Source organism: Chroicocephalus ridibundus, chromosome 2, assembly GCF_963924245.1.
Source record: "Chroicocephalus ridibundus chromosome 2, bChrRid1.1, whole genome shotgun sequence".
NCBI classification, from domain to species: Eukaryota; Metazoa; Chordata; class Aves; order Charadriiformes; family Laridae; genus Chroicocephalus; species Chroicocephalus ridibundus.
This window is the reverse complement of record NC_086285.1, coordinates 146,842,909-146,859,650: the sequence shown is the minus strand read 5'-3', so window position 1 is coordinate 146,859,650 and position 16,742 is coordinate 146,842,909. Positions and strand designations below refer to the sequence as shown.

The window sequence follows — 16,742 nt, the reverse complement described above, 5'->3', positions numbered from 1 at the left end:
ATATGTTAATGTCTCCAATAAGAAATGCTACTTGCACGTGATGTGTATTAAGGAACGTGAAAGAATGACTTTCTGTTAACACCAGTTACTGACTCCATTTAAAAATGTCTGTTAAATACTGTTATGTAAAAAGTATGAACAAGGTTGCTAAGTCAAGCACTCAAAAATTAGGAAATGCCAGAAATAGGTTTACCCATGTACTATACATGGGTATGCGTTATGAAATGGTCTTTAATTACACCGTCATACTATTTTTTCCACAGGACTACCTCATTCAGTGCACAAGATGGACGGTGCTCACCGAATGGGTAGCTATTCAATATTTCTTTTTATCCTCATCATTCAGTGTGTGGCCCCATTCCTTACTTATTGCACACCATACAAACCCTGCACTGAATAATGAATGAACTTCCTTGTGGGATTTTTGTATGGTGCTGTCATTGAATTTTAGTCATTTATAGACCTTAATTGTTCTTCGTATCCCTATTTCTAAAATGGGGGTAATGCTGCAGCTTTCTCATCTCTTGAAGGTATTATAGCTTGAAATTTTTCTGTGTTCAAAGCTATTAACTAATTTTGAGGGTTTTGTTTGAGAAGCTTAGGGTCTGATCTCATTTTTTTGAGTAGGTGTTATTTCAAAACACTTTATTCTACAGCTGGATTAATAGTAGTTTTAGTTGTTCTGTGAATGTTAATTATTTCTGTGAGTCAAGCACTTTTTAGGTGCCCAGAAATAAGTAAAATGTATCATGATCATCTGTAAAAACTTGTTTCACAAAGTTCTGTGTGCTGTTAGATGTGACAGAAATAGGTTCCAGTTCTCCAAAGTGATGTTCAGTGGCATTAAACACAAAACAGTGCTTCCCTCTCTCCTTGCCAAGCTGTTGCTGCCTTACTGCATGCCTTCGGATGTCGCAGCAAACGAGGCATTAACAGCTTGCTCATTGTACAACCCTTCATCTTTAGTGTGTCGTCCATCCTGTGCACTGATTGAGGCAGGGGTCTTGTTGCGGGGGGTAGGGTGGGGACAAAAAAACCCCAAACTAAAAAAACAACCTCAACCAACCAACCAAACAAAAGCCAACTGTGTAACTGAAGATTGTTTTACTGTAAGCACACAAGGAAGCTGAAATAAGGATGCATGGGCAAACTTAATCTGACTTTTCCTAATTTGAGTGCTTGTCTTTGCAACCTTGATGTTTTTTCAGTAACTTCATTTGGATGTAATTTAACTTCTGAAAAAAAAAACCAAACCAAACGTGAAACTGATAGACATTTAACACCCCTCTGCCTCTCTCTTTCCCCTCACAAAAATTGTTTTAAAAGGGGATTCATATCTTCAGATTCAAATCACTTTCACCTTCCACTGTAGCTGCTAGCGATGGATATTAGGACAAGCTTATTTTCTGTGTGTCATCTGGAGGGCAGTGGTGACTAATGGTATTGTCTGTAAATTATACAGCCATCTGTTAAACTGTAAAAGAAGTTTGATTTAGGAGTAAAGGCTTCAATTCCAGATAGGACATTCCTTAACAATTACAGAACATACCGCTCCTTCCCAGATAGTGTCAGCCTGAGATCCTTCACTCTTCTTCATATAGATTCCTCCGTAACTGCCAGAAAGGGAATATTGAGGGCAGGGATAAGCTTTTTTTGTTCTCAGATCCTGTGTGTAGTTTAACCATAGCTCCTGCAGCGTTGGATAAATGAATTGCAGGAAAAGTGGCCCCAGACCTGCAAAGCTGGGGGAAGGCTGCTCTGTTTCTCTGTGATTTGATTATCTCCTCAGTCTCACCAATGGAAAGGATCTTGGGAAAGACAGGTCCAAAAGAAATGTCCAAAGCATGTGAAATCATTGAAGAATTATGATACTAAATTTCAGATAACTGTACTGAACGCCTACAAACTGAGTTGTTTTTAGAAAATTGGGACAGACTTCATTAGGCAACAGAACAGCAAATTATGCTTAAAGCCAGGACACTTAAAATTGATGGGTCTCCAAAAATGAGTACTAACTTCAAAAGTGGAACAGTGGAAATTCAGTTACAGTTTAATGTGGGACCAAAGATAGGTGAAATCTCTCTGTTGCAGAGAAAGGTTGTATTGCTTGAGGGATCACTCTTTAAGAGCTGCGACCCCCTGTGTGAGGGGCCCCAGAGTACTATGTGATGAGTCAGGAGTTAACTAGTGGATTTTAGAAAGGAGTACAGCACAAATACGATGGCATTTGCAATTACAGGTCAACTAGTATAGAACTAGGGGAATAAGAGTAATGCTTTCCTAAGTCCTTGATAGTCATCTGCTGTGGCAGTAGGTGATTTCCGTCTAAGAAACCTGCACATGCTTGAGAAGAAGGAAAACCTAAGATCTTTGCTACTTCAGGTAGTGATGAGTAGAAAGGTCTAAAGAATAAACATACTATAAAAGCTGACAAACGCCATCGCATTACCTTATTCTATGAACTCACAGTTAAAGGTATTAATAGTGCATTCTGGTTTGTGTTTTGGTTTTTTTTTTATTAAAAAAAGGGGGGGATTATGCACGTCTTAGTACTGTCAGTGGAGAAAATATGCATGCAGAGGATGGTGACTGTCTGTTGGAAAGGCCTTTAAATGGAAAGTGATCACTAGCCATAGCAAGAATGATCAGAGCCACTTTAAGGAAATTTTTTCTTTTTTTTCAGAAATACACCTTTTCTTTCTAGTTAGTACCAAAAATTGTCTTTCACTCTGCTGAAAGGAAAATTGCCCCTCTCCTGGCCTGTATCGTGCTAAAAGTGGCTTCTCTTAACAGTTCTTTGTGGATCTGTGGCTGTAGTGAGTCATAATTTGCTATGTAGTGGCTATGTGATCTTTAATTGTCAGTAGCTCCTTAAGGGGCAATGACTTACTCTGTGCAAACCCTGTACAGCTGACTTCGCTGCTTTATGTGTGTATTTATCTTGCAGATAAATAAATCTACTTTAGGTCTTTGATTCAGGTCACTGCTTCAAGTTGTACTGTAACTGTACAGCTAGGCAATTTTTTATATCCTGTATAGCACTTGGCACAATTCGGTCCTCCTTATGACTAAGGCCTTTAGATGTTATGGTGCTTAGGGTTTTAGATGTTAGAAGAAATGCTCTATATTTCTGATGTAAGCTGATTGTGCTGCATTATTATACTCATAACAAAGTTTTCCTAAGCATGCTCATAAGTAGAGTGTGTATCTTACAAGCCCACAACTTTGCATTGTTATTCATAGCTGCTCGTTGTGAAGTGTGGGGTTTGTCTTTTTTTGTGGTGTCCTGGGTTTTTTTCATCCTTACTTGTCCTTACTTTTGAAGCCTTGACTCCACAAGTGTCTGGAATCAGCTGTGTGATAGGTCCGTGTCTCTTGATGATACTGAAAACTGAAAGGTTGTTCTGCAATTTGGGTGGCTTAAATTTCCTTCCTTGATGGCCTTTTAGAAACCAAACCCAGTCAGAATCATGGTTAAGCTTGTCCAAAATAAAAATTTATATATGAGCCTATTCTGTCCCTGTAAATCTTAAAAGAGAGAGAGTGAAAAAAAGCATTACAGGGAACATTTTATGACCAGTGACATTTCATACTTTATACTCCTTCCTTATAATTTTCCCAAGTGAAATTTTGGCATTAACACATTTTCCTACTTTTTCAGAAGCAGAGCGCTCTGAAAGGAATACATTTGCTGAAAGGCTCTCGGCTGTGGAAGCTATTGCAAATGCAATCTCCGTTGTGTCAAGTAATGGTCCAGGAAATCGGGCAGGATCATCAAGCAGCAGAAGGTAAACTAACGCTTCCTTTTTTGCATGCTAATTTCTGTATTAATTGCCAATCTCTTATTTCCTTCAGTCTAGTTTAAGAATGGGCTCTATTGCTAGCCTAAAGTCAGATTTCATTTCTTCAAGCATGAAACTAGAGCTCTAGTGGGTTTTTTTGAAGCCTTTTCTAGTGTGAGAACTAATGGTGGGATATTTCTAAACTAAATCTGTTTTCTGGGGTTGGGGCATTGTCTCCTCAGTTATAAAGCAGAAATGCTCCCCCTTGTGGGGAAAGGGAATTTGAGGATAAGCTCTAGTGTTCTTTACCAAGGAAAATTAAGTATCACAAAAGTACTGTAATAGCTCTCAGGCTTGTTCTTTTAAGAGAATTTCTGAAGGGAGGTGGTCACGCAGATAAATAATACTGAGATCAACACAAGTGGGGAGTCCTTTGTGTCGAGGTGGCTCCAAAGGATAGTTTTCTGACCCTGACAGAATCCTAGTTTCTGATGACATACGTGTTCTTCCTCTTCCCATGATGGTAACTGAGTGGTGCTCACACCAAGGGAATTTGATGGTATCTGTACTGAGTTGTAGTCAGCTCAGAGCCCTATGCATGAGGGCATCGTACAATTTATTTTTTTTACTTAGCTCTGTAGTCAAAGCAATTGACATGAAACGATGTCTTCATCTTTCCCAAGCTACAGACCTCATCACCGCGGTCTTTTTGGTATGGTAGATAAAGGTAAAGGTTGAAGCTTCCCTCCCACATTCTGCAGGAGACATTACTCTTAAGAGGAAGTGCATTAAAAAAAAAGACAACAAAAAAACACTTTTATGTTTGTACCTCTTTGTATCACACTGGGTTCTTTGGCTCCTACCTTATTCTTACCACCTGTCCCTCTAGTAAGATGATACAGAATTTCTTGAAATTGTTTACTGACTGTCCTCAGTAAAGTAATACTTTCACGTTACATAACTTAAAACAAGTAACTGCTTTCAAAAAAATTATTTTTCAAGACCCATTTTTATTCTTTCATTAACCTCTTCTTGCAGTTAGATTTTAAAAAACATCAGCAACAAGTCCTTGCACAAACTTAACACCCCTGTAATGAGTTTGGGGTAAAAGGAATGTCAAATAGTGGTAATAATGCCCATCAGATGCTGCTGCCTGCAAGAGGCAGTGATGCGGTGACTAGGGATGTGTTGTGGACTCAAATCTGCCTTGAGATGTTGCTGGCTGACTTTTCTGCCAAGGCCATTATATTCTGTTGCAACAAAAACGGAATTCAGGAATGAAAAATATATCTTTGCTCATTGTTCGTTATGCTGAAGAAAAAATGAAGATAAGAAGAGTTTGGTTTCCTTTTTCAGTGTGAAATTCTGCTTTGAAATGTTCTAATTATAAACGAAAATGAGACGATATTTTTACCTTGGTTTTATATTCAGTTTGAGATTAAGGGAAATGATGAGAAGATCCTTGAGAGCTGCTGGATTGGGCAGACATGAAGCTGGTGCTTCATCAAGTGATCACCAGGACCCAGTTTCTCCACCAATAGCTCCTCCCAGCTGGGTTCCAGATCCTCCTGCAATGGATCCGGGTAAGTCTGCTTATCTATGGCATTAGACTGTAGAATGAGAGATTTAATAAAGGGACCGAGGGCTTTTAAGGTGAATCACTTAGATTTCAGTGTGAGACAAAAATATCTAATGTCATTGAGGTAGCAAGACGTCATGGAGGTGGCTTTAAAAGTTTACTGAAGACTTAACAGATGTTTTTAAATCCAGTACATGTCTTTCTAACGCTGGTGTCAAGCTTCTGTGAAGTGTGTTCTCTAATGTTGAGTTACATTACTAATCTAGGAATGTGGCCGTTTGTAGGAAAGCGTGCCAATTAAATACAGAAAACCTGCAGCGTGTTAGACACTGCAGAAAGAGCATGTTGTTAGGGATGTTTTTATGTATTGATATACATCCTGCTGTTCTGTTTACTGAAAGATGGTGACATTGATTTTATCCTGGCCCCCGCTGTGGGATCTCTTACCACAGCAGCGACTGGCACCGGCCAAGGACCTAGCACCTCCACGATACCAGGTGAGGACACACTGCTTATCTCATTATGCTTTAGAAGGAAAATAATCTCAAAAGCTGTCTTTGCTTGCACAGACTTTCTGCGTAGGAAACTGCCTCTTATCAGATGAAGACTGGATTGAAGGAGAATTTCACAAGTGTGCAGAAAGTAAATGAAGCACCATGCTGTGTTTTATGTAAAAATTATTTTTACTTGGGGAATGACAAATATGTAAAAATATGGTAATCGGTATGAAATTGGGATTACTGTCTGTATTTCAGAATGTAATTTGGAATTGAAATTTACAGTACTTCAGTGAAGTGTCGCTGAAACTGGCAAACCAGTGAATAGTCAGGCTACTGATTAATCACCCCAGTGAAACATTGAATTATTTGCTTTTAATAGGTAGTCATTTTTTGAGGAAAAACTGTTTCTCTGCAATCTTTTTTTTTTTTTCTCATTACAGGTCCTTCTACCGAACCATCTGTAGTGGAATCAAAGGATCGGAAGGCAAATGCTCATTTCATACTGAAATTACTGTGTGATAGTGTTGTTTTACAACCTTATCTTCGAGAATTGCTGTCAGCGAAGTAAGGATTTTCATATGAATTCTCACTAGCCTTTGTAGTAATATATCACCTGAAATTTATTACATAGAACTCTTTTTAAAAAGGATATTTAAAGGCACATTAGTTTAAGTGGAGAATGTTAGAATATTGGCTCTATTTGTGTCCTGCCATTCCTTAAAATTAGGTCTATTTCACAGAATTAAAACAGATTAAACAGTGCTTATTCACTCAGTGTTTTTTTTTCTGTTCGCACAAGATCTGCAATGCTAAGTTTTCATACATTTGTTTTCCACCTCTTCTGTTTTAACAAAAAATTTCAGTGTGTTTTTTCAACTTGTCTGTTGTTTTGTGTTTTTTTTTTTTCCCTAGGGATGCAAGAGGCATGACACCATTTATGTCGGCAGTTAGCGGCCGGGCATATCCTGCTGCAATTACAATTCTAGAAACTGCACAGAAAATTGCTAAAGGTACACCAGTTTCAGTAATTATTAGCGTGTGGTTTCCTTCTAAAATTTGGCATGTGTGCATATTCGTTATTACCAGTGATTTTTTTGGTGAAATTGCATGTGCTTGAGCAACTGGCAATGGTGGTAAACACTTCTTTCCAAAACACTGTATATTGCTGCATGTTTTGGAAGTCTTGCTATTTTCCTCTTTTGTAGTGTGTATATTACAATAGATTTACATGAATGTTACTGTTTTTGTGTTCTTTATAGTCTTTTCAGCATTTCATTGCTTTACAAACACCAGTGGATTAAGGTACTGGTTTTCAGTAGCACAAAGGTATCACCTGGAACTTCTTTCTTTGAATTGGGGAAAAAAACCCAGTATGATAAAGCAGTATGCCAAGCTAGATCCTATTCCTGAAAAGACTTCTGTACAAACACGTTTTGTGACTCTCTTTCGATGTTGGTATTTAATTGTTTAAGAGAAATGTGTGAAGTTGAACTTCAGGAGAAACTCAAGCAGTTTAGAACTGTGGTGTGACGAGGGCTGTAGGGCTGTGTGTATTCCTCATAAGAATATTGCCCATAAATTATTTTTTAATCCTTCAAAATTGTGATGCACTGAATTGATTAGGATATCAGTGAATTTAAAAGCGGGGAAGAGTTGGTGGTTGTATTTTTCAGTCAGAAATTTGCAGCAGCTTCTGTAAGAAATACCTTTAATGTGACAAGCAGAAAGCTTTCTCAAAAAACTGTGACAAGAGACTTGATTCAAATTTCCAAATCATTATGGGATTTTGTAATAGCAAACATCTGTCAAGTATAGATACTTTTGGTGGGGTTTTGTTATTTTTGGGGGTTTGTTTTTAACACTGGTATTCTATTGTTCTTTTAGCTGAAGCAACTTCCAGTGAAAAAGAAGATGATGTGTTTATGGGAATGGTCTGTCCTTCCGGTACAAATCCAGATGACTCTCCTTTGTATGTTTTGTGTTGTAATGATACATGCAGCTTTACGTGGACTGGTGCAGAACATATTAACCAAGTAAGGCTCTTCTTTTCTTCTTTTAAAGTAAATAGGGATGTGTTTCAACCATGGATTCTGTTAGTCTACTAATCTAATTTTTAAATTATTAAAGTTGCATTGTTTTAATTACTGTAACTTTTAAGTCTGGGACAGTTATTGCCTCCGCTAATTGCTTGGTACTCTCCAAGCTGGCTATGTTGGTCAGATATGGCTGGTTATGCGTGTGGCTTTTCCCCTCTGGATAGCTTTGGCAAAAAATTTGATGGAAACGGCTCTTTGAAAACACTGAATATTTTAACTAACGATAAAGTTTCACTTTCTAGAATTGACTTACTTCTAAGTGAAGGTATTTGTTGGAACAAATGCAGTTTTATTGCAAACTGAACTGCTGTGAGATTGCAAGCACTGTAGGGAGAAAACTATGCATAATACTTCTGGTAAATTTTTTTTTTAGGATATATTTGAATGCCGAACGTGTGGCCTATTGGAATCTCTTTGTTGTTGCACAGAATGTGCAAGGGTCTGTCACAAAGGACATGACTGCAAGTAAGTATTGTTTTCTGTTTCTTATAATTAAATCAATACTTTGTTATTTCATTTGTTTACTGATGATTAATAGGTTTTTTTCCTTAGTTGAAGTGTTCAGATATTAGAGAACAGAAGATTAATAAAATATTTAAAATAGCTTCTTTTCCTTCTGTTCTGTAAGATTTATTTTATGGGTCGGAATTGAAAGAGTAACCTTGAAGCAGTCTTGTACTGTTTTCACTTCATAGAATTCGGAGTAAATGAGTAATTCTAACACCCTCAAAGTGCTTAATACTCTAAGAATAATATATCTAAATAATACTGTGTTTTCATTTTGGGTGCCTCCAGTGAATCCTGATGACAGATCATTCTTGTAAAGGTTCAGAAAGAAGTGTAACATTAATCTCTCAGATCAACTCTAGTAAAGGGAAAAGTGAGCACGCAGTCAAATGAACCTTCGAGATATCCCTGATGAACCTGGCCGAAGCTTTGAAACTGCAGATGTTTTGTGCCACTATTACAGGCTGTAAATGTTACAGTATTAATATCCTAGCTACAATAAGCTAACAGATAAAATTATAAAGGTATTCTCAGCATTGTAACAATTACTGAGATTTTACCACCTCATGAGGATTTTCAACTTAACTTTCTTGGCTGGAGGCTATTGTGGGGAAGAATAAATGGTCTTGGATGAGTTTTACTAAGGCACCATGAAAAGCTTTGTAGTGAAACTACCCTCTTAAAATGAGTGTAGGAAACAAGAATAGCAAATGTCAAGTGTTGCCACATATAAACTCTGCATTTCTCTTTTAAGCGAGGCTTTGGCGTCTTGCTACTATAATAAACAAAAAACTCTATCAGGAATCTTAATGTGTACGCTAACACCCTCAGCTTGCATAGAAAATATTTGATATATTACTGAACAATGTTGCAGCTCACCTTTTCTACTTCTTGTAGGCTCAAACGAACATCTCCAACAGCCTACTGTGATTGCTGGGAAAAGTGCAAGTGTAAAACACTAATTGCTGGACAAAAATCTGCTCGCCTTGATCTCCTCTACCGCCTGCTTACCACCACAAATCTTGTCACTATGCCAAATAGCAGGCAAGTTCATATTTGCAATGACGAGGGCAGAGTAATTTTTGTTACTTTTGAATATGTGGTATATAATACCTCCATTAACCAATTTTTCATTACAGGGGAGAACATCTGCTGCTGTTCTTAGTACAGACAGTTGCTAGGCAAACTGTGGAACACTGCCAGTACAGACCACCTAGAATTAGGGAAGATCGTAATCGTAAAACTGCAAATCCTGAAGGTAAGAGCTGTTTCATTGAAATAAATTGCAAATTCCATATTTCAGTACCTCTTTCTTATATTGCTTTTTTTGTCTCTTTAGATTCTGATATGCCCGATCATGATTTAGAACCTCCTCGTTTTGCCCAGCTTGCTTTGGAACGTGTTTTGCAGGACTGGAATGCACTGAAGTCCATGATCATGTTTGGCTCCCAGGAAAATAAAGACCCGTGTGTATTTACACGTAGTTGTCCATGTAAAGTTTGATCTGATACTCGAGACCTGCTGACTTATATAAAATTTATTTCCTTTCTTTTTGTTTTTTCCAAGTCTTAGTGCAAGCAGTAGGATAGGTCATCTTCTGCCTGAAGAACAAGTTTACCTTAATCAGCAAAGTGGAACTATTCGCCTGGACTGTTTTACACACTGCCTTATTGTCAAGTGTACAGCAGACATTTTGGTAAGCACTCTTAGCCTTGTTTTACATTACGTTTTTCTGAATAATGTGATATTATAGTGTATCTCAAGTGATATGCTTGGAGGCTAATTTGAAAATAACTCAAGTTAGTTGTGTTTTTGTGAATTTATACTGTTACGACTGCGGCGTCCCTTTGAATCTTGATCTCTCCTGTTTCGTGCTTCTGAATTACATGTCATTATTGGGTTGTAATGACCTGTTTTTACAGCTCTTAGATACTTTACTGGGTACTCTGGTAAAGGAATTACAAAACAAGTATACGCCAGGACGCAGAGAAGAAGCTATTGCTGTTACAATGAGATTCCTGCGTTCTGTAGCAAGAGTGTTTGTCATTCTGAGTGTGGAAATGGCTTCCTCCAAAAAGAAAAAGTAAGTGGGGGGGTGTGTGTGGGGCTGTGTTGGTTGTGGTGGGTTTGGTTTGTTGGTTTGTGTTTTTTTTTTAAATTTAAATATTTATTCTCTTATTAAATGAGTTGATACAAGTCAACAATAGGCAGAAACATGGGAATTAATTTGTGGTCTGTAGGCAGCATTGTGTGGAAAGGTGCAAAGCTCAAGATTGCACAATAGGTGCTGGTATGTCATGTAGATTTTTAATACAAAGCTTGTTAAACTGACGTGTTCATACTGAACCTTTCTGTTTAAAATGTTTGGATTTTTGGAAGTAGGGTTTTTTAACATGTTAATATAAATTATCTGTGGTTGTTTGACAGTAGATATCCAGCCTTAGTCTTGAATTATTGAACAATAAATGTTTTAACTGACTTGAATAGCTGTGCATATTATTATTATACACACATGAATGTATGTATCTGTTAAAGATAATTGTCATGAGTGTTTTGGGGAAAAAAAATATTGATATCACCATGCAGTGTTTTTTGTTGTTTGGGTTTTTTTTAAAAAAGAGACATATTTGACCTTTTTTTTTCCCCTGTACTTTTTCCCCTAGCAATTTTATTCCACAGCCAATTGGAAAATGTAAACGTGTATTCCAGGCATTATTGCCCTATGCTGTTGAAGAGTTGTGCAATGTAGCAGAATCTCTAATTATTCCAGTCAGGATGGGAATTGCACGTCCTACAGCACCCTTTACTCTTGCTAGCACTAGTATAGATGCCATGCAGGGAAGTGAAGAACTGTTTTCTGTGGAGCCTCTGCCACCCAGACCATCATCTGATCAGTCTAGCAGGTAAAAGTTGCTAAAGCTCACTGTTCATTCTTATCAAACACTTGGTAAAAGGTGGGTTTGGTTTGGGTTTTTGTTAGCTTTTCAATAACAGAAATGTGGTGAGGCTTCTTATTCTGGCCAAGCATTTTGAAAGTACTTTCCTACTGACAGATTTCTACAGTAATGTAGGTTCATAATGACATCCAGAGGTCTAAATCTACTTTTGGGGGTTTGTTTGTTTATTTGTTTTTAAAGTTCTAGTCAATCTCAGTCATCCTACATCATAAGGAATCCTCAGCAGAGACGAATCAGTCAGTCACAACCAGTTCGTGGCAGGGATGAAGAACAAGATGATATCGTTTCAGCAGATGTGGAAGAGGTCAGTAGTCTTTTTTTTGTGTGGTTTTTTGTTTGTTTGGTTGTTTTTTTCTTCTTGGTATGGCACCTAATTCATTAGCACATACTTTGACATTTAAACATCTGAATCAGTGCATCAAGACCTCTGATTTGCAAAAGATACTGAAGTCCTGTGGTGCATTAAGCATTTTGTTCTGACAGAGCTTTGTAATCGTTGTTTTGTATTCAGCAGTATTTAGTCATTTCAGAGTATATTAAGTGCCTCGCATTTGACACAATTACATATATACTAAGAAATACATCTGTCATTTCTTTTATATATAAACTTACACTATATTATAACTCCCAGTTAAAAAAGCTTTTGAGTCTTTCAGCACATGGTTGCTATTACGTAGTTTCTATTAGAGAACTAGAGAGTCTTTTACCAGGATGGTAGCTCTTCAATATTTAGAAACTAATTCTGGGTTTTATAGTCAGTTTTACCCTTCCAGCATTAAAATCTAATGTCCAAGGCTATGTTTTGTTTGTGGTCTGGGCCTGATTATTTTTTTTTTCCACAATGCTGTGGGCTGTACAACCATGTACAACTACTGTGGCTGTAAGTTCATTTTCTGTTCACGCAGTTCAGTTGTGAGGTCATCTTTCTTAGATGTGTCTTTTTTTGTTAGTTTTTAAATAAAATTTTGCACTGAGTTTTTGAAAATTCGTAGATTGTCTCTGATATGGAACACACTCTAGCATAAAATTACAATGCTTTTTCCAGGTTGAGGTGGTTGAGGGGGTTGCTGGTGAAGAAGACCATCATGATGAACAGGAAGAACACGGTGAAGAAAACGCTGAAGCAGAAGGACAGCATGATGAGCATGATGAAGATGGTACGTATAATGTATATAAGGCACTTTACTGCTTGGATGAGCAAACTGTGTATCAAAACCAAAAGGCATCTTTGGAGTCACCAGCGAAAATGATTTGGGAGACTTGCATGTGTAGAGAGAATCCCAGAGTTTCAGACTACGCATCTTACAAAAGGAGATGAGTAAAATTGTAAATAATTCGTAGTAGGCAAGTACGTGAGCATTTTTATTTTCGTCTTTCTGCATGAGGAGAAAATACCAAGATACCAAAGGATAAAAAAACCAACCTAATGTTGGTTAACAATATCTGTTTTACCTTTTGTATTTGCTAACATAAAATATTATTGACATAAACTACTTGAAGGACTGAAAAATAACCTAGCTCTTGTATGGCTAATGATAGAATAGCGGTTGTGGTAGATGTTTTCTCAAAAAGGATCTGAATCATGGCGAGGTAGTTTTCAAACCAATCACAAACCATTAAAGTACATTTTAATATTTTTTTAGACAAAATCAATCCATTACGTATGAAAATTCTTGCCATTAATAATTTAATACTTGTCTCCTATTAGTTAGTTTAGGATTAGATGGCACAAAGCTATGATTTAAAAAAAAAAAAAAATAGTTGTCTTCTCTTTCTGACCATGCCTTGTATTTCCAGTCACCCCATTTGTAGTACAGGAAATCAGTTTATTCACTTGCTTAGTATTCAGAACATTGAATTCGCAAAACTTAAACTTGAATAGAACATGTTTTTTTTAATTAGATTTTTTTTATTATTTTTAAGTTTTCAGGTATTCCTTAGACATTCGTTTGAAACAGCATATGGTTAATTGTCCTAATACATATGCATGAAAAATTCTGGAGTCTTTTGGCTTGAGTGACTAATTCTGAATCCTTAAAGTCTTAATTTTCAGTGTGTGTGTATTGAATGTATATGTACAGTACAGAATGAGAGGGCCAAGGGTTGCTAATTGCTGGATAATAAGAAAATATGCTTTAAGTACAGCTGCATGTTTGCGCTGATTTTATGACCTCTCCCTGCATATCCATTAACTTCTGCTATAGTAATAGGCTCTGGGTTTTGTTTAATGTCTTATATGAGTCACTACAGTCATTCTATTTTTTTTTCTCTTTCTAAACAAGAGATGTTTTGTATATTGTTTTTATAGGCAGTGATATGGAGTTGGATTTGCTAGCTGCTGCTGAAACAGAAAGTGACAGTGAGAGTAACCACAGTAATCAGGACAATGCTAGTGGGCGCAGAAGTGTTGTCACTGCAGCTACTGCTGGGTCAGAAGCAGGTATGACACAGCTAATGTTTAATCTAGCTGTTTGAATTTAGATATTAGGATTAAGTTGTACAGGAAAAAGAAATGTGTTAGTGATTGAACATGTCTAACAAGGGCAGAACTGGCTTCACCTAAAATATATTATTCTTTTTGCCTTTGGATCTGGACTGCATCCAGCACTCCAGAGGTGTGCTGGAGATACTACTTCACAACTAGATCAGACAGAGTGAGAATTACCTGGTTATGACGTTTTAACAAATACTTTTCCCTTGCAGTCTTATTTTCCTTTTCTTTATTTTTTTTTTTTCTTCAGCCAGCTTCTTCCCTCCCACCTCTGCCTTCCCCATGTTTCCTGTTTTTCCTTTGCTTTTTCTTTGCCTGTAATTGTAAGGTACTATGCAGAGTTTTTGGACAAGGAGATGCGCTAAGATGTGGCCTGTCTTTTTTGCTCTTATGGAGCTTCTGCGTGTGTTAGCTAGAGATTACCTTGTACGCTTGTGAAGTGAAATTAAATGTTTTAGTGTAGAAGTTAAAAATGGTTTAAAACAAAACATAAAACCTGACCAATCATTTTAAGGGTTTTTGAAAGCAACTGCTTTACCGTCCAGTTTAGAAGCATAATTTCTGGAATTCTTCGCCTGGGGGCAGAATCAGTGAAGAATTTCTTAGTCAAATTATTTCTTAATTTATGTTATGAAATGTTAGTAATCTTACTGCTTTTTCATGAAACCTCTGGAAAATTAGCAGTATGTTATTACGATAATTTATTAAAGATTTTCAGTAGTGGTACTTGAACCTTTTTAGTACATGAGTTTCTTCTCATGGAAAAAGTTCACAACACTGGCATGATACATGTATATGTGCAAAGATGTGCAGTTGTCGGTTACTGTTTATTGCTTATTTTCCTCAACAGGAGCTAGCAGTGTTCCAGCATTTTTTTCTGAAGATGATTCTCAATCAAATGATTCTAGTGACTCTGATAGCAGCAGCAGTCAGAGTGATGACATAGAGCAGGAGACTTTCATGCTTGATGAGCCCCTGGAGCGAACCACAAATAGCTCACATGCAAATGGTGCTGCCCAAGCTCCCCGTTCCATGCAGTGGGCTGTGCGTAACACCCAAAACCAGAGGACTACCAGCACTGCTCCTTCTAGTACCTCAACCCCAGCAGGCAAGTCTGAGTAAAACGCATGCATGAATGTTGGTTAACTCTGGCTTTGTTTCTTCCTCTATTTTTGTTCTCTTAAGGAAGAAATCTTATCTGTTTGTCTTAGAAGAACAGTGCTAACCTATCATGACTGTTCCAGTTCTGGTTTTGAATTTTAAAAAAGGAAGGATCTGTTGCAGTTCTTAAGAAGATATGAGTATTCTTACTGTAGCTAGTAGTTTTTTGCTGGTTACAGTTGTGATATCAGTAATATTTGCAAGTTTATTTCTAGAAATGTTCATGATATCAGTCAATACAGAAAATATGTAGCAAAGGTTAAATAAATTCATTAATGTCATACCTTCTTTTATGTTTAGCAAGTTCAGCAGGCTTGATTTACATTGATCCATCAAACTTACGCCGGAGCGGTACCATCAGTACGAGTGCTGCGGCAGCAGCTGCAGCACTTGAAGCCAGCAATGCAAGCAGCTATTTAACATCTGCAAGCAGTTTAGCAAGAGCATACAGTATTGTGATACGGCAGATATCTGATCTGATGGGTCTGATTCCCAAGTACAATCACTTAGTATACTCCCAGATCCCAGCTGCGGTGAAGCTGACTTATCAAGATGCAGTTAACTTGCAGGTAAGAACATCCAAATCGCTGTAGAGAAACATAATTTCAATACAGGTGGGTTGTGTTTTGTTTTTTGTTTTTCTTTTTTTTAAATCATAGAATTGTTGGAGTTGGCAGTGACCTCTGAAGACTGTCTAGTCCAAATTCCCTGCACGGTCAACTCGAGGAAGCTGCTCAGGACTGTGTCCAGTTAGGTTTTGAATATGTCCAAGGATGGAGAGTTTGACAACTCTCATAGTAAAAAAGTTTTTTTCTTGAGTTTAAATGGACTTTCCAAGTATTTAAATTTGTGCCTATTGCCTCTTGTCCATTGACTGGGTATCACTGAGAAGAGTCTGTCTCTATATATTTATACCTTTTTATGAGGTATTTATACACACTGATAAGATCCTCCTGAGTTTGTTTCTTGAGTCTAAACTGTCCCAGCTTTCTCGGCCTCTTTGCATATAAGACATAGTGTAGATTGAAGTAGCTGTAGTTACTAATTCCATTAAACTGTTCATATTTCATATACATATATTCTTTCAAAAAAGGAATTTCCATTTTGTGTGTTTTGTTTTTTTGTTGTGTTTTTTTTTTTTTCTTTCCAACTGTGTCTGACTGGTATCTAATTAACAGTTAAGTCAGGATTGACTGCTTTGGAGATACTAGTGATCTCTAGTAGAGATCTTTTGCCCTATTCTTTTTGACGTGAACTGTTGAGTCTGTAAGAGGAATAGTGTATAGAGTGAAATTATCTGTACTGAATTTAGTTCAAAAATAAACTATCAGAATAAAACCGCTGCTTTGGGGAGCCCAAGAAATCAAGTGATGCTACAAGAGATTTGTATTGGCACGTGAAAGCCTGACAGTGGAAGTTTCATTTTTATGCAGAAATGGGGTTGAGACAGCATATTGTTAGTTTAGTAGATACAAGATTTGAAGTGAGAGATGTTTTTGAAAACAGAAATGTAGAGGAGTGAAGAAAGCAGACTGATGTGGAATAAAAAAAACCCGCATCAGGTCAATGAAGTTAGCAAATGGCAAGAAAATGGGGCTCCAGAGCCAGTATTGGGAACAGGTGAAGAAGAGCCTGGACCAAGAGGAGAGGTTTGTATGTAGACATAGTT

The 16,742-nt window shown here is 37.2% G+C and overlaps 1 protein-coding gene across 11 annotated transcripts in view; it reads left to right on the top strand.

Annotated features, from left to right (window-relative positions):
• Nucleotides 1–16,742, top strand: part of UBR5 (ubiquitin protein ligase E3 component n-recognin 5) — a 90,776-nt gene that overhangs the window by 57,201 nt on the left and 16,833 nt on the right. For 6 of the 11 annotated variants that reach the window (XM_063327300.1, XM_063327299.1, XM_063327297.1 and 3 more), the window contains 19 exons: nucleotides 264–308; nucleotides 3,662–3,788; nucleotides 5,214–5,365; nucleotides 5,763–5,858; nucleotides 6,302–6,425; nucleotides 6,774–6,871; nucleotides 7,746–7,894; nucleotides 8,331–8,422; nucleotides 9,362–9,508; nucleotides 9,604–9,722; nucleotides 9,804–9,930; nucleotides 10,031–10,160; nucleotides 10,387–10,547; nucleotides 11,128–11,367; nucleotides 11,602–11,725; nucleotides 12,467–12,578; nucleotides 13,730–13,861; nucleotides 14,763–15,020; nucleotides 15,374–15,642. In XM_063327300.1, the coding sequence (XP_063183370.1) occupies nucleotides 264–308; nucleotides 3,662–3,788; nucleotides 5,214–5,365; nucleotides 5,763–5,858; nucleotides 6,302–6,425; nucleotides 6,774–6,871; nucleotides 7,746–7,894; nucleotides 8,331–8,422; nucleotides 9,362–9,508; nucleotides 9,604–9,722; nucleotides 9,804–9,930; nucleotides 10,031–10,160; nucleotides 10,387–10,547; nucleotides 11,128–11,367; nucleotides 11,602–11,725; nucleotides 12,467–12,578; nucleotides 13,730–13,861; nucleotides 14,763–15,020; nucleotides 15,374–15,642 (2,702 nt within the window). The remainder of the gene's footprint in view (nucleotides 1–263; nucleotides 309–3,661; nucleotides 3,789–5,213; nucleotides 5,366–5,762; nucleotides 5,859–6,301; nucleotides 6,426–6,773; nucleotides 6,872–7,745; nucleotides 7,895–8,330; nucleotides 8,423–9,361; nucleotides 9,509–9,603; nucleotides 9,723–9,803; nucleotides 9,931–10,030; nucleotides 10,161–10,386; nucleotides 10,548–11,127; nucleotides 11,368–11,601; nucleotides 11,726–12,466; nucleotides 12,579–13,729; nucleotides 13,862–14,762; nucleotides 15,021–15,373; nucleotides 15,643–16,742) is intronic. The other 5 variants (XM_063327301.1, XM_063327303.1, XM_063327302.1 and 2 more) reach the window with 4 other exon arrangements.